Source organism: Dipodomys merriami, unplaced genomic scaffold (assembly GCF_024711535.1).
Source record: "Dipodomys merriami isolate MVZ:Mamm:240054 unplaced genomic scaffold, mDipMer1.0.p SCAF_3, whole genome shotgun sequence".
Taxonomy (NCBI): Eukaryota; Metazoa; Chordata; class Mammalia; order Rodentia; family Heteromyidae; genus Dipodomys; species Dipodomys merriami.
The window spans coordinates 3,556,383-3,573,513 of record NW_027204492.1 but is presented as its reverse complement, the minus strand read 5'-3'; the positions used below and the strand labels follow the sequence as shown (position 1 = coordinate 3,573,513).

Here is a 17,131-nt window from a genome sequence, read left to right as displayed (position 1 = left end):
AGTTCAGGCCCCCACGACCGGACCCAAAAAAAAAAAAAAGAAAGAAAAGAAAAAGAAAATGAATCCAACCCCAGTTCCATCAAAAAACAATCAACCGAACAGACAGACTCTGTTGGACCTCGATTTTTATCAGACATTTTCCTGCAGTGTCCATCACAGTGCAATATGCTTTCAGTATAGATACCTGAGCCCATACTTAGCTACATGGAGTTCTGTGGCTGGTCCTGCACTGAATCTGGATCACCAGAAAAATCATTGATCTTATTGGAGAAAGAATTCTAGGACAGACAAAGGAGACTTCAGTAAAAGCAGGTTTAAGAAGGCAAAGCAAAGGCATGCACCCTCAGACCACAGAGGAGGGCGGGAGGGCTGGGCTGGGCTCTGAAGACGTCAGAGTTAAGATGTCCTTAGCTTCCAGAGACTCAGCTGTCATCAAGGCCTCCGACATGTCCAGATGTGGCCTTGTTGCCCTTGGATGGCCAGACCAAAGCTTGTATATTTTTTTTTTACAGAGTTCGGAGTTTGAGGGCAGCAAGACCCTGCTGTATGTCACAAGCTGTTCCTAGTGGAACAGGACATGATGTTTTATCTACATACAAGCTAGGATTCTCAAAAGTCAGGTTTCCCACATTCCTGCCAACCGTTATGCAGCAGGGGCCCTGTAGAGCAAGAGGCTCAGTGAGCAAGTTGTGTACAATGGCTTCAATATATTTTCTCCACTCTGAGAGCTGCGTTGAACTTGATGATTGACATCGTGGTATTGTGGGGAGGCGGGGCCTTTAATAAGTGATTAGGCACAAGGTAGTATCGGCAGAGCAAGCACAAGGCCAAACCTCAGTACTATAATTAAGATTTACAGAGAGACACTAAAGTCCCTGTTCTAGGTCTGGATTCGTTCCAAGAGTAAGCTGTTATAGAGTCAGATACCCCTGTGTACAGGGTTCCAAAGCCCTGTTCCCATGTGCCCTTTGACTTTTCTTCTAGCCCAAGAACTTCAGCAGATGTAACCACCCGCTGTAGCCTTGCAATCTCCAGAGCTATGAGGTACATACACGAGGACACTGGGAATAAGCCCCAGTGTCAATGTCTCAATACATCTATGTACACATGTTATCAGCCTTCAGTCCCACAGAGGCTCACACCAGAGGAGGCAGCAATATAATGTGTGTCTCTCCAATGGCTCACAGTGAGTGCTGATGCACATGGATGCCAAGGACACAGAGGCACATCACATAGTAGGACTATCACATCTACAATGGCGAGGGGTTCTCTAGTATTCAAGGATGCTGGTGAATGATCTAGACTATAGCAAGTTGTAGCAAAGACGTCTAGAGATTTTTTTAATGTAATTATACAAAAGTCAACAGAAAAGCAAAAAGAAAAAGAAAATTTTAAAAATGAATCAACAAAGCCAGATGTGGTGGCTCACACCTGTAATCCCAGCACTCACGAGGCTGAGGCAGGGAAGGATTACAAGCTCAGTGCCAGTTTGGGCTACATCATGAGACCTGTATGAAAACAAATAACCCAAAATAAAGAAGATAAAGCTTGCTTTGAAGGACTCCCAGACACGGAGTTAAAGTGAAATGCACACATATTCCACAGCACACGGGGCACCCTGGCTGAGGCATCAGCCCCTCCAGCAAGGCCTTGCAGTTTCACAAAGTCTCCCGGATACAGATCTTGTCTGTCCTCTCCGTCAGCGCTGACAACAGTCTCCCTATAGATCACACAATGGGGGCTTTCCCCAATCAACACGAGATTCACTGTCCTATGCAGAGCCCCCAAGAGCGACGGCAGAGCAGCCTCATGTGTGCACCACACTCCCTGCTCTGTGTAGTGGTAGACAGGGAAAGGGATCCGAAGTCTCTTCACATTCAACAACATACTCTTTCCTTGTCTTATGAAACCTGGAAAGAACATGGAAAGTGGTCCAAAGAAGAAATCATTCGAGTACCTCTCTATGAGGGAACTAATGTTATCAGAAGAGCCCACTGTCAGGATTTCAACAAACTGTAACCTCTTTCCAGAAGATCAGTGTCCAAAATATCACACAGTGAGGAGTTCAGCACATGAATGGGCCCCAGGGAAGGAACATGAGTCCATAACAGTAAAAGAACACACCAGAGGACCCAGATACTTCAAGACAGTGACAGTAAACACAGCCAACATGGAAGTATTTCCCTCAAAGATTCAGCAGAACAAATGGATAAATAAAATGTGTCTAAGTATATAAATATTATCCAGGAAAAAGAGAGGTTGAGGCATGCTACAACATGAGTAAACTTTGAGGACATGACACTGAGTAAAATGAGCAAATGTACAAGGCTACTGTTTTCTATAGATACAGGATATAAATTTTGAGGACTGAGACTGGGACTTGAACGCAGGGCCTCAGGCTTGCGATTGGCTTTCTTGATTTTGGCTGGCACGCAACCACTTGAGACACACCTCGAGTCTATCATTTTGCTGGTTAACTGAAGATGGAGCCTCACACACTTTTCTGTCCAGGCTGGCTTTGAGCTGTGATCCTCAGATGTCAGCCTCCTAAGTAGTTAGTATTATAGGCATAATTCAGTGGTTTGTGGATTAAAATAATTTTATGTTATAGAGTGATCAAAACTTTAAAAAACTGAAAGGCTCAACACAACAAATCAAAGAAAGGTTGGACAAATGGGATTGCATAAAGTTGCAGAGCTTCTGCAGGGCAAATGACATAGCTAGCAAGATCAATAGAAAGCCTACGGATTGGGAGAAGATCTTTACTAGCCATACAACGGACAAGGGTCTCATATCTAAAATATACTTGGAACTCAAAAAATTAAACCCCCCAACAACAAATCCGCAAAGAAACAACTGCCCAATAAATAAGTGGGCGAAAGACTTAAAGAGAAACTTCTCTGAAGAAGAAAGAAGGATGGCCAATAGACACATGAAGAAATGTTCAACATCCCTAGCCATAAAAGAAATGCAAATCAAAACAACATTGAGATATCACCTCACTCCAGTTAGAACAGCAAAAATCAAGAACTCTAACAACAACAGATGCTGGAGGGGATGTGGACAGAAAGGAACCTTACTTCATTGTTGGTGGGAATGTAAACTCGTTCAACCACTTTGGAAAGCAGTATGGAGGTTCCTCAAAAGACTTCACATAGAACTCCCCTATGACCCAGCAATACCACTTTTGGGCATTTACCCAAAGGTTTACAAACAAGACCACACTAAAGCTACCAGCACAACTATGTTTGTTGCAGCGTTATTTACCATAGCTAAGATATGGAACCAACCCAGATGCCCCTCAGTAGATGAATGGATCAAGAAAATGTAGTATATATACACAATGGAATTCTATGCCTCCATCAGAAAGAATGACATTGCCCCATTTGTTAGGAAATGGAAAAACTTGGAAAAAATTATATTAAGTGAAGTAAGCCAGGCCCAAAGAAACATAGGTCCCATGGTTTCCCTTATTTGCAATATCTAGTATATGTATGAGTCAAGCAGAAAAGGTCAGATAATGTGATGTCAGGAAAATGAAGCCTTAGATATGTATTTTAATGTTTTTTTTCTTTCATGCATGTGTTTCTAATGCATCTATAAGATTATCTCTTTGTTGCTTTGTATGTCCTTCCCCCATAGTATAACCCCTGCTTTCACTATATTTGATGTCAGTATAACTTGTGGAGGAGATGGGGAAAAACCAGTTGTTTAAGGATACAGGTGGACCTGTTGCAACAATGAGAAGTACAAGTTGTCATGTCCAAAATGAGCTTTACAACGTTGGTACGGGGGGGGGGAGGGGGGAAGGAGAAGGATGGGGATTGGGGGGAAGGGGGGAGGCTGGGAAGTGATGTGAAGGGTAAACAAAGGAGGAGGCTGCAGTGCTCGGTAAGAAATGTACGCATTATCCTGCCCATGCAATTGTAACCCCTCTGTACAGTATGTTCACAAATAAAATAAAATAAAATTTAAAAAAAAACTGAAAGGCTCAAGAGAGAAACTTGGGGGTTTGGGAGATGCTGGAAGACTGGAGAATCCAAGCAGTGAGACCAGAGAGGCGAGACTTATTACTTGTCCTTTACTCTCTCAGATGCTTAGCACCTTCTTATCAGCAAGCTTAAATTCTGCTGAAGAGAGGTCCAGAAGCTGAATACAGGAAATTGAAAAAAAAAAGATTTATCATTTGTGATATTGTGAAATAAACCCCAAATTGAAAAGTGAGTGACAGGAAGCAGCTGGCTGGGTCTGGACACCTGCTGGCCAAGTGGAGATAGGTGAGCACGGGCTGTGCAGACGCCTGGCATGAAATCCGGGACAATAGCTGCCAGTGGCATCCCCTGAGGACAAAAGGCTGTGTTTGGAGGCAACCAGTACTCAGAGGGGAACAAGGATACCAAGTCTGGAGCACCATCTCCTTTAGCCCTTGGACATAAAGAGAGCATTCATGCTTCTTCACGCATGCGTCCTATCTCTCAAGAGCCCTCTTGGTGACCCAGACCCTGTCCCTACCAAATGGTTGCCATCTTGATGAGGATGGGGCTGCACTCCTACCGCATTTTTTTAGCACTGCATGTTTTGGGCCTTAAACATCTGGGGATAAAAATGCGGCCTTGCAAAGGACATAATTTTTCAAGTTGGGGTTTTGCAGAAGTGATGGGCAGCCTTCAGGAGGGGAACTAGGCTCTTACGTTAACGATCAGGAGAGCTTGCTTCCTGTCTGTGCGCTCACCACCATGTTTGTCTACAGTGAGGGTGCCGGATGAGCAAGGCAGGAAGAGCTCTCATCTTCCTGGTGGACTCCCAGCCCTAAGAACAGGGGGAGTGCATGCCTGATGTTTAGGCCATCCACACTACATCACTGTGCCTCAACAGCCAAGATGGGCAAAGACACATGCGTGACACCTGTGAATGTTTTACCCAGCATTCACCTCCCTGCTGGATATGGATACACTGAGTTGGACACCCAACAGGCATGAGACCAGCAAGGGAGTTGGGAAGGGCCTGGGGGGAGAGAACATTAAGTAGAAGGGGATCACCAAAATCTGATGCTACAGAGCTCATTCAGGCCGGAGGGCTGTGGCCGTCAGGAAGTCGTTGGGATTCACAGTGGGAATGGCAGGGAGTAAAAGACGCAGGGGATACTGCAGGGGTAAAGCTTCATGGTCTCAAGTTTTTCAGTCAAAGAAAGCAGGTTGGGCTGGAAGGGAGTCATTGTGGAAGAGAAAGGTTTAGTGTCATTCTCTTAGAAAAAGGCAAGACGATGACCTATGACAAATGACTGTCATTTTTACCTAAAAAGGGGGGCTCTGTGAAGGGTAATAGTTTTCTGGTGGAAAAATAGTTAACATATGATTTCAAAAATACACTCCAGAAGGGCTGCTGCATCTATGCCCCCAAGAGTCAAGGCTGGAAATGCATTAATTGGGTTCTTTTCTTTTTGTTGAATCTGATCATTTCTTTAAATGTGACACTCTCCCTTTGCTCACAGGCCAGTCGTGTTTTCGTGTAAAGGGTAGTGTCTCAACTCCCACTGTGGGCTTCAGTTTCACACTTGTCCTTTCTGCAGGGACTCTGACAACCACATGACAGAGCGGATAACTGAAGCGAACAATTGATTATTCTTTACAAGAGAAGTTCCAATATGAGCCTAATTAAAGAATTTCCTAACACTTCTTCCTTGCTAAAACAAGTACTTTTAATAAAGAAAAGCCTCTGACATGTCATTCAGAGTCTCATTCGTGTGCGTGCTTACACACGCACCTCCTGCCTTCCTCTCCCCATCTGAAATACCATTTGTCACCCAGGAGTAATTGGCTAATTTGCTGGCTTTGCCCTTTAAATGTTCCATGTTCTCCTGACACCCGTGAGTTTCATTTCAAAGCTTTGGGGGCTTTTTTTCCTAGAGATGAAACTGTCTGGAAAGGTGTTTCGAAGGACAAATGTGACCATGGTATACTTTAATCAGGAGAGAACACTGTTCCCATATGAAAAGCACGCAGTTCTTCCAAAAAGAAAAAAAAAAAAGGAGCAAATGCGATGACTACAGCCAGGACTATGGGAGTATTTCAAGGTTCCAATCTGATACACTTATACCTTGTAACCCCCTCATCCTGTCACAGCAGATTGCCATGACAACAGGTAACAACCAAAGAGTTACGAACAACAACTTACCATGCAAATGTGTGATCAGAGCAAGTTAAGATGTACAAGATACAGCCACAGGTTATAACCCTACTTGGTCTTGCTACGTCAAATCTGGCCTGCCATCTCTCCATACTTAGGAACAGATATGATGTATGCTATAATGAAAGATTAAATGGTTGGTAGCTTGGAGGAATTCCATAGGATACGATTTTTTTGTTTTCGTTTCTTTTCTTTTCTTTTTTTTTTTTTTTTTTAGGCCCAGTCGTGGGCCTGAACTCTGAGCCTGGGCGCTGTCCCTCAGCTCTTCAGCTCAAGGTTGGAGCTCTACCACTTGAGCCACAGCGCCACTTCCGGCTTTTTTCTTTTTGCTTATGTGGTGCTGAGGAATCGAACCCAGGGCCTCAAGCATGCAAGGCAAGTGCTCGACCACTGAGCCACCTTCTCAGCCTGATTTTTTTGTTTTCTTTTATGTCTTGGTAGGAGTTCCTCTAATTATAGTGGTGATTACTGAAATCTACACATGTAAAATTTCATAGATACATTAGACCCCCCACACACACAGAATATGTCTAAACTCTGATGAAGTCTGAGTAAGGTCTGGAGGTGACTTTTCACTGTAGTAGTGCTCTCAGCTTTCTGGCTTAGCAGTGTGCTGTGGTTATATAAGCCATTATTACCCTCAGGAAAAGTTGGGTTAAAAAGGATACAGGAACTCTCCTGAACTATTTGTAAGTCCTTAACTAGTTCAAAACAAAGGGTGTTTCCAAAGCTACCTGACTTGTTACGAGCCGCTCAAAAAGAGTTTTTCATAGTGATTGGCTCCTTCCACCTCAGGACAGCCAGGCCCTCCAGCCAGTCACTGTCCTTGGTGCTACCTGACAAACAGACTTCTGCTAACATGGAGACAGTAGCCCACACAGCTTCACAGTATAAGGAGTGTCACCACAAAAGGGTGGTTTCTCTAGGATGATTCCTTCAAGTTGCATGAGCCCCACCGTTCCAAGGGAACCCCAACTTGCAAGCTGAGTTGTCTAGGTACCCACCTCTCATTTCCCTGAGGCTGAGCAAGGATGGTTTGACAACTCAGTTGTGCTACCTACCTTTATTTTTATCAGGCTTGTATGCACCACCTCCTAAGATGTCTTCAAGATCCTTGTCTGAAAAACCTAGAAGAGACATAATATGCATTACAATGACCCAAAGAAAATGTCAGCAAGAAGAAACTCCTATTTGTTAGTGTTGCCCAGCATTTACTAAAATGTCACCTCCACTTATGAATGGCCTTTGTGGTGCTGGGGATGTAACTGAATGGTAGAACATGTGCCCACCATGATTGAGGCCTGGATTCTATCTCCAGCCCCCCAAAGTCAATGTCTTGATGGAGGTGACAGGCAAAATTCCAAGACTGTTAAGATACACACCCTAGATGACTTCTTGTGTCACTCTGGGTGAGTGGGGTGTGGAGAAGATACACAGTATCTCTGAGATTAGATTATATTGTGGGCCAAAGGTGAAGCAATTCTGCTAGTGTAATTAAGGTATGTTAATCAAATAAAGACTAGTTTGGGTGGGCCTGACTTAGACAAGTGATCCCTTCCAAAGCAGGTTTGGGCCTTCCCAAGCCTCAGACACCAGAAGCAAATAATAGACTCTTTTGATCTCCTGACCCTCCGCTTCCCACTGGCTTTCTCCTGCTAGTCTTGGACAGGTAGCCATTCTCCCTATAGCTGGAAAGAAAGATTCTCCTTCAATAACCACAAGAAAACCTAAGTTCAGATGAGATTCCAGCCCTGGCTGATACCATCACTGCAGCAAGAGAAGACCCTGCAAAAAAAAAACAAAAAAAAAAACAAAAAAAAACCCCGCTTCCTGACTTTTTTAGAACTTACCAAGTTTCTAACACTTTGTCACAGAGTCACAGAAAAGTTCATTACAGCTCACCCATGGAGTGTGTATATTTGGATATTCCATGGAATGGAATGGAAAGTCTGCTTAATGTATTTCCATACTCCAAATACTATTCACAACTATGGAAGTTCTGCTTCTAACTGGTGTTAGCTGCTTTGGGTCGTAGGAAACCACACTTACTGGACAGAGGACACCAACCTAAATACCTAAATACCTGACAGTTGTATTCTTTTAATGAATGAGACAAGCCTGTCAATATAGAAACCTAAATACCTGGTAGCTATATCCTTTTAATGAATGCGACAAGCCTGTCAATATAGGAAAATCACTGACTGTACTGACTGTTGATAAGATTTTGAGTGTTATCATGTTTCAAAGCCAGTCCAAGCAAGAAAGTCTGTGAGACCCTTATCTCCAATTAGCCAACAAAAGACCAGAAGTTGAGCTGTGGCTTGAGTAGTAGGAGTGACAGTCTTGAGCACAAAAGCTAACAGACAACACCCAAGTCCTTAGTTTGAACCCCAGAACTGGCACACAGAGACAAAAAGATTTTGAGTGAAACTTAGGACTGTTAAAAGCTTGAATATACTATACTACTGTGAGTTTAATAGCTTCTCAATATTTAAAGACTTGTCCTAATAAAAATGGTGGTGACATCACCAAATATGACTTTTGGTCCTGCATAATGAAGTGTGACATTATTTTGAAGGTCACCAATGTTTTCCAAATGTGCCATGTTAATAAACCACAAATGCTGCAAGTCCCCTGAAAGTCTGAATGAGGAAAGTTCCCGATCTATTTTCATATTCCACACCGCACGTAGCCTGAAAACATAAATACTGTTTGGGATTTGTTGTTCTATCACAAAAGTCTTCCCACACCGACCTGAGAAGTCTACTCAAATATTCCCCCATCTTTCCAGCTACATATCTGTGTAGACTGAATTTTCTTGATCTACCTCAAGTACAGCCACATATCAGAGCTCGATGGAGACAGACATGTGAGATCCATAATAATGTCTCAAGAATAAGCCAGACATTAAAGGGATTTTCAAAAAATTCGAACAATACGAATATTCTCAGTAAATTAGGTTTTTGTCTGGTCAACTATTTATTCCTCATAAAATGAGCTACATACATTAATGTACATGGCTTTCGTATTTCTCACATTAGACTAATAGTTACTCCTCAATGCTCAGTTCTAAGATGCTAAATGCTGGTAAATAGAGCCCACAGAAGCAAAAGTTCTTGAGCAATTCGGTCATTTGTAGAGTCCTAAAGCCAAACAGTTTCAAGCACCGCTGAGCTAAGATGCTCCTGTGGCTTCAAGTGGCCTAGTCTCCGTGGGCTGTTGCAGTCAATGAAGTAGAACCACTAGAAGCCATAGAGCTCGCCAGTGATTTCAACAGCTTGGGCTTACCTCCTTCTCCTGCTGTACTTGGGTTCCTGTGGCCATCATTTCGATCATTTTTATCATCCAAGGCATCAGCTAAGTCAAAATCATCTGTTTCAGGGATCCCTGAAAGAAAAGAAATAGCCAAATGCTTAAACTATATGTAGCTCAGAGACTGTCCCAGAAGGGGTTCCACGGGACCCTCCCCTACTAGTCTCAGAGAAGGTCTCTTACCTGCAGCATTTACTGGAGCTCTGGTTGCTCCTGGCCTCTTGGTTGTGGTGGTAACATAGTCCCATCTCTCTAAAGGCAGGAGGGAGAATAGCAAGGGTCATATGTTTACTAACGAAATGTGTATCTGCTTCATAGCTTCGAGAAGTCATTCCATAAATAGAGTACTCCTGTCTTGGTGCTTGGGGCCCTTACATGATCTCTAAAGAGTTCCATAAAGCTGAAATTCATATCTAACCACAAAAATCTCAACATCCAAAGCAATCAGGAGAAAAGAACCAAGTTAGAACCATCATAGGACCTGATTTCAAAATATACTACAAATCGACAGTCATCAAAACAGCATGGTACTGGCATTAACGTACAAATCAGTTTTAAAAAAAAATAGAAACCCCAGACATAAGTCCACACACCTATGGTCAGTTGATCTTAGACTAAGGGACCATGAACACACACTTGGGGGAGGACAATTTCTTCATAAATGATGTTGAGAACACTAAATATCCACATACAAACGAATGAAATTGGACCTTTAGCTCATACTAAGTACAATCAACTAAGAAAAAAACTAAGAGCTTCAAACATAAGATTTGAAATTGTAAAATTACCAGAAGCAAATATAAGGAAAGCTTCTCGACATTGTTCTAGGCAAAGAATTTTGGAAGTATGACCACCCAAAACAAAAAAAAAAACAATCAACTGAAGTAAAAGCTTCTGCACAGTCATGCAGACAATCAACAGTGAACCACAAGGTCGTGCTTTCATGAGATGAAGACATGCCCTAGCCTCCATTCTCTCATTGCATTGTAAGGTCAACTAACTGGGGATTGAGTACTTTTGAGACCTGAGCAAGAGAAATCATCCTCACAAGTTTTTGCTAATGTTTGATATTTGGTCACAGTGATAAGAAAGTTAACCAATACTCTGTAAGAATTTTAAAATCTAGCCAGGCACTGGTGGCTCATGCCTATAATCCTAGCTACTGAGGGGACTAAGATCTGAGGATCGTGGTTCAAAGCCAGCCCCGGCAGGAAAGACCATGACTCTTACCTCCAATGAGCCACCAGAAAACCGGAAGTGGTGCTGTGGCTCAAAGTGGTAGAGTGCTAACCTTGAGCAAAAGAGTTCAGGGACAGTGCCCAGGCCCTGAGTTCAAGTCACATGACCAACCTCCCCTCCCCCCCAAAAAAGAATAATAAAATCTGCTTGTCCATTTCAATGAAACATCCATCTGGAATTTTAGCAGTGTTTATTTTGAGTCTGTCAGTCAAATGAGGCAGGTATGCAATTCCTAAGGCATGCCCACATACAGCCTGTTCCTCTAATCACTTTATTCAAAGTACTCACCTTGTTCCAAGTACTGTGCTAGGTGTTTCACATAGCCACTTATATAATCACTATAATATTCCTACAACATAGGACTTCTTGTTTTTATATAACAGATGATGAAACATGTTTCAAAGAAAGGTGACTTACTCAAAGTGACAGTTGACTAAGTGATAGATCGAGGGTTCAGACACCCAGTAAGTCTGACTTTAGAACCCCTCAATTTCTCAACCCATATATACAAAGGTTTTGTAAACCAATTTAACAGAGATGAACAACCAGCTGAGAAATGGGGAAAGCATATAAACAGACAATTCACGAAAGTAGAAAATGCAATTGGCCAATACATATATAAAATGCCATAATCAGGATGATGAATAATAATCAACGATGTAATTTGTTTGTCATATAGGGAACATACTTTTGACTAGTAAATTCTGCTCCTGTTGAAGATCTGGGAACACAGGTACAACTATGACAGCATCAGTGAAAGTATACAATATCCCACCTACTGTGGAATACAATTTGACAGAAATTGGTAGGATATAAGATGGATACACTCTCTGGCTGGCAGCTTCATCTCACTTAGGCACAAAGAATATGGTCAAACATATTCAATGTAGCTTTACTTTGAATTATACATAAAGCCAACAAATCATAAATCTGCTAGTAGGAAATTGGCATATAAGTCATGGCCAAATCCACATCATTGGAATCCTGGTTCCATGAGGCACCATTTGCTATGCTGTATCTCCTCAGTACTTGACACAATAATGACACCAGACCTCTGCTCAATGTACACTAATTAGCAGTTGAGAACAATAAGGGATATGTGGTTATATATATGTTGGTATGTGTGTTATCTACTTTACATATATATATATATATATTTATTTATTTGGAAAAAGATGTAATTAAGAGGAGGCCATCAAGATAAGATCATATCGGATTATACAGAGGGGCCTGAATAGTAACAAGTGTTCTCATGAGAGCCAAAGGACACAGAAAGGGTAGCATGTGAAGGAGATGGTGATGTAGCCACAAGCCAAGGAATGTAAGGGACCACCAGCAGCAGGGCAACTCAGGGAAGCATTGTTTCCCTAGAGCCTTTTGAGGGAGTGGGGATTTCTTGACAAATGGCCTTAAAATATCTATTTTCCAGAACTTTGACAGGATAATTATATTCTTTTAAGCCATGCAGTGTATAGTCTCATCATGGCAGCTGGAAAAAAAATCTATTAAAAATAGACATGTTCTCTCAGGCCTTCAATATACTTTAAATGAAAAAGTTATAAAATAACACATATATGAGTATATGAAAAAACCCTAAAGAAAAGTAATTGAGATCAACACACTCCATACTGACTGAGAGTGGTACCCTCTTGGGAAAATTGGTACATACTTACAACAAATACCTTACATAGTCTTATTTTCTTTTGTAGGTCCTGGGGCCTGGGTACTGGCCCTGAACTTTTTTTTTTTTTTTTTTTTTTGCTCAAGGCTAGTGCTCTACCACTTAGACACACAGCTCTATCTCTTGTTTTTTGGTAGTTCACTGGAGGTAACAATCTCACAGGCTTTCCTAGCGGGGCTGGCTTTGAACCAAGATCCTCAGATCTCAGACTCATGAATAGTTAAGATTACAGACATGAGTCAGCAGTACCCTGCCTTATTTTCTTTTAAATAGAATTTATGAAAACCAACTTCATATAATCAAATGAAATCTAGGCTACCTGTTCTTTTCTTGAGGATAGATTATGAATGAGTAGTCCATATTAATCAGTATCAATTACTTTCAATAATTTATTTAATTTGGTACTCACGCTTCAGTGGAGAATTTTTTTTCCGAGCATCCTCCGAATTAGAATCATCCCTTACATCCCCATATCCTACAAGTAAAAAGGTAAGTTTTCAATAAATATTTTCTTCCCAAACAAAATAATACTTACATATTCTCTCCTTCTCTCTCCTCTTCTATCATCTCCTTTATTCTTCCTATTCCCTCCTCCTCCTCCCCATCTGCTTTCCTCCCTCCCTCCCTCCCTCCCTACCTTCTTTCCTTCTTTCCTTCCTTCCTTCCTTCCTTCCTTCCTTCCTTCCTTCCTTCCTTCCTTCCTTCCTTCCTTCCTTTCCTTCTTTCCTTACTTTCCTCCTTCTCTTCCTGCTCATCCTCCTTCCCCGCCCCCTTTGTCTGTCTTGAGGACTGAAGAGTAAATCTAGGACATTACACATGGTGGACAAGTACTCTCTCACTGAGCTACATCAACAGCTCTTCTACAATATGTTCTCTTATTTATTTACTTTATTTTTATTATAGAGGTGACATACAGAGGGGTTACATCATATAGTGTCTTCTGTTCCCTCACTCTCTCCCAGTCCCTCCCATCTCCACCCACGAATTACATAGTTCACTTTGATCGGTGTCCAGTGAGTTCCACTTCTACACTTTTTACCTTTTTTCCTTGGATTTTGTGCTCTCCCCTCACCCTTCCAAAGATATGTACATGAATACACCACATATTAGGTAAAGAATACAGAATCATCAGAAAAAGAAAAAAGTAATTTGTTTCCATATCTTTGGAATTCATTTCAGGATGCATGTTATTTTATATACATATGAAGAGGTGCTTAGGGATTGCCCCTTTGTGATTCTTTCCTAAGACCATCCTCTATTGGTCTCACTGTATGTGAGTATCTAGGATCCTGTGTAATTTGTCATCTCCCAGTGAGTTTTAGATCTAACTTCCTCATATCAGGGTGAACCTATGCCGTTTTGTGTCTCTCATCTTGGTTTATGTCCTTCACATGATTTGTTCTAGTTCCATCCATTTCCCTGCAAATGGCATTATTTTATTCTTTCTAATGGCTGTGTAAAATTCCATTGTATGTAGGTACCACAGTTTTGGGATCCACTCATCTATTGTGGGGCATCTGGGTTGTTTCCTATCTTGGTTATTGTGAATAGTGTGGCAAGGAACATGGATGTGCAGGTACCCCTATCATATCCTGGCTCATGATGCTTGGGGTAGATGCCCAATAGTGGTATGGCTGGGTCTATGTTTTGGTTTTTTTTTGAGGAACTCTGGTGTGGTTGTACTAGTTTACATTCCCACCAACAGTGCAGTAGAGTTTCTTTTCCCTCCCAGCCAGCATGTGTTGTTGTTTGAATTAAAAATGTTGGCCATGGGGCTGGGAAGGTGGCTCAGTGGTAGAGCGCTTACCTTGCATGAATGAGGACCTGGGTTCGATTCCTCAGCACCATATAAGCAAAAAGATAAAAGCTGGAAGTGGCGCTGTGGCTTAAGTGGTAGTGCTAGCCTTGAGCTGAAGAGCTGAGGGACAGTGCCCAGGCCCAGAGTTCAGGCCCCACGACCGGACCCAAAAAAAAAAAAAATGTTGGCCAATCTAACTAGGGTAACATGGAATCCCAGGATTATTTTGATTTGCATTTCCTTTTATATCCAGGGATGATGAGCTTTTCCTCATGTGTTTCTGTGGCATTCTTACCTCTGAGTAGTCTCTCCTTAGCATCCTTGCCCATTTAGTAACTGGTGTATCAAGATTAGAAAGGGTTAGTGTCTTGAGCTCCATATATATATATACATATATATGATATTAGGACTTTGATGTATTGCTGGTGAAGTTCTTTCCCAATTTGCTGGCTGTCTTTCTAGTTTAGTAACTATGTCCTTAACTGGGTAGAAACTTTTTATTTTAATGTATTCCCACTTGTCGAGTTTCTCTCCTATCTGTTGTGCCACTGGGACTGTATTCAAGAAGTTCCTGCCTATATCTACAAGTTCTAATGTTTCTCCTACTCTCTCACACAATAGTTTTAGAGTTTTGGTCTGACATTGAGAGACTACTCAGAAAAAGAGGTAAGAATGCCACAGAAACACACCAGGACACAGTTGGAATGCTTCTTGCAATCGCAATGAGGCTTAGTCAAAATATTCTCAGAGATACAGATTTGCCACTGCAATTATAATGGGCACAAGTCTATTTACTTTCAGGCTCTTCTTTGTTCTCTCCCTCTTAATTTTCTCCAACCTTTTGGCTTGTGCCCACAAGAGCGCAATGCAGGCTGGGTCCTGGGGACCCCCTTCTAGATTCCCTCTAAAAAGGCTAGTCATTCTAGGTTTGATCTTTCAATAACCCATGAACTCCTAGAGCTGATCTACCACTTTGGCAAAGTAGCAGGATACAAAATTAACCCACAAACATCAGTAGCCTTTCTATATGTCAACAATGTATAAGCAGAAAAGGAAATAATGAAAATAACCCCATTTGCAATAGCCTCAAAAAAGGCAAAATACCCCCACATTATAACCCCTGCTTTCACTATATTTGATGTCGGTATAATTTGTGGAGGAGATGGGGAAAACAAGTCATTTAAGGATACAGGTGGACCCACTGCAACTCTGAGAAGTACAAGTTGTCATGTCGAAAACGAACTTTACAACTTTGGTGCGGGGGGGGGGGGGGGCCGGGGAGATTGGGTGGGGGGGCGGGGGGAGGCTGGGAAGGGATGCGAAGGGTAAACAAAGGAGGAGGCTGCAATGCTTGATAAGAAATGTACTCATTATCTTGCCCATGTAATAGTAACCCCTCTGTACAGTATGTTCACAAAAAATTAAAATTAAAATTAAAAAAAAGAAAGACAATCCCCCCCAAAAGAAATGTACTCATTACCTTACTCATGTAACTGTAACCCCTCTGTACAACATCTTTACAATAAAATATTTTTTTAAGTTTAAAAAAAAAGGCAAAATACCTAGGAATTAACGTAACCAAAGACTTAAAAGATCTTTATAGCGAAAACTATAAAAATCTGAAGAAAGAAATCTCCCCCCCTCCTCCCCCCCCCCCGCTTCCCTCCCTCCTCTTTGGGCTGGAGATGATTTAATTTGGTCTCAATGTAAGTTCAAACTTTCATTATGTCCACTGAGTTTTGTTACAGATTTTCCTCCTTGCAGTATCTAGCCAGACTGACAGAAATTAACTGTGACGAATATGGGTTGGTCAATGCTTATCAAGTTACAGTAAACTCTGCTCATTATTTCTGTTGGTCTCCTTATTGCTTTAATTGGGAATAAAAAGGAGTTTTGTGGCAAAGACTCATTGGATCTGAGGATTGCAGTTCAAGGCCAGCCCAGGCAGAAAAATTCCTCTGAGACTCCATCTCCCAACTAACCAGCAAAGAGCCAGGCTTGAAGCATGGCTCAAGGGACTCTTATCTCTACTTAACCAGCCAGACGCTGGAAATGGCACTGTGACTCAAAGTGGTAGAGCTTAGGGACAGTGCCCAGACCTTGAGTTCAAAGCCTGTGAATGCCAACTGGGACAAGCTATCCCAGCAACAAGCACCAAGACCCCTGGGAGTCCCAGTCTGGGAAACAAGGGACTACAGAGAGGAGTAAGAGGAGATGATGTCACATCAGCCACTTTGTGCCTGCCCATTCAAAATTAACTAGAGCTGGGAGGCCCATAGAAATAAGAAGCCTGCCCATCTAATGTCCATACCCGTCTACCACCTAACTGGACAAGAACTTACATGCTTGCCTTTGGTGTCGTTTGTGTGCTCTCTAATACCATTGTTGTTGTTGTTGTTTCCCAGCCCCTGCCTCCTGAGATTTCTTCAAGACTTCATTCAAGGAACAGCTGCTGCCCGCTGCCTTCTCCTGGAGGGGACCACATCTCCGCCTTTTACCTCTAATGTGGATGCTCCTTGCTGGCAGGAAGTAGCCAGAGAGAATCTATATCCTTTTCTTAATTATTAAACCGCTGGAATGTAAGGTTCCCCCTGAGGAGAAGAAGGCTCCTCCCTCCTCTTGGCTAAGTCTCCACCCAGTACCTGTGTCACCTAGGTAACTGGCACACCTACTAGCAGTCACCTCCCTGAAGTCACATCCTGGGCTGCCCCCCCTCCGCTCCCCGTCACGCCTACCATCCAACCAGAAGAGGGTCACAGGCCCTGAGTTCACATCAGCATCCAGTGTGGCCACACCTTCCCTCACCTGACCACACCTTATCCTCTGCCCCTTCCCTACTTAAACCCAGGTCAGACCTCAGCCCGCCCCTTTTCGGCTCTGCCTCTCCACCATGCATGGTGGGGGCCGCAGTGTGG

The 17,131-nt window shown here is 42.5% G+C and overlaps 1 protein-coding gene across 2 annotated transcripts in view; it reads right to left on the bottom strand.

The window, feature by feature from the left end:
• The window catches only part of Cd99l2 (CD99 molecule like 2), a 74,071-nt gene that overhangs the window by 9,471 nt on the left and 47,469 nt on the right, over positions 1–17,131 (bottom strand). For both annotated transcript variants that reach the window (XM_070039591.1, XM_070039592.1), the window contains exons 2-5: positions 12,828–12,893; positions 9,682–9,750; positions 9,475–9,573; positions 7,248–7,313 (exon numbers count right to left, since the gene is read on the bottom strand). In XM_070039591.1, coding sequence (XP_069895692.1) covers positions 7,248–7,313; positions 9,475–9,573; positions 9,682–9,750; positions 12,828–12,893 — 300 coding nt within the window. The remainder of the gene's footprint in view (positions 1–7,247; positions 7,314–9,474; positions 9,574–9,681; positions 9,751–12,827; positions 12,894–17,131) is intronic.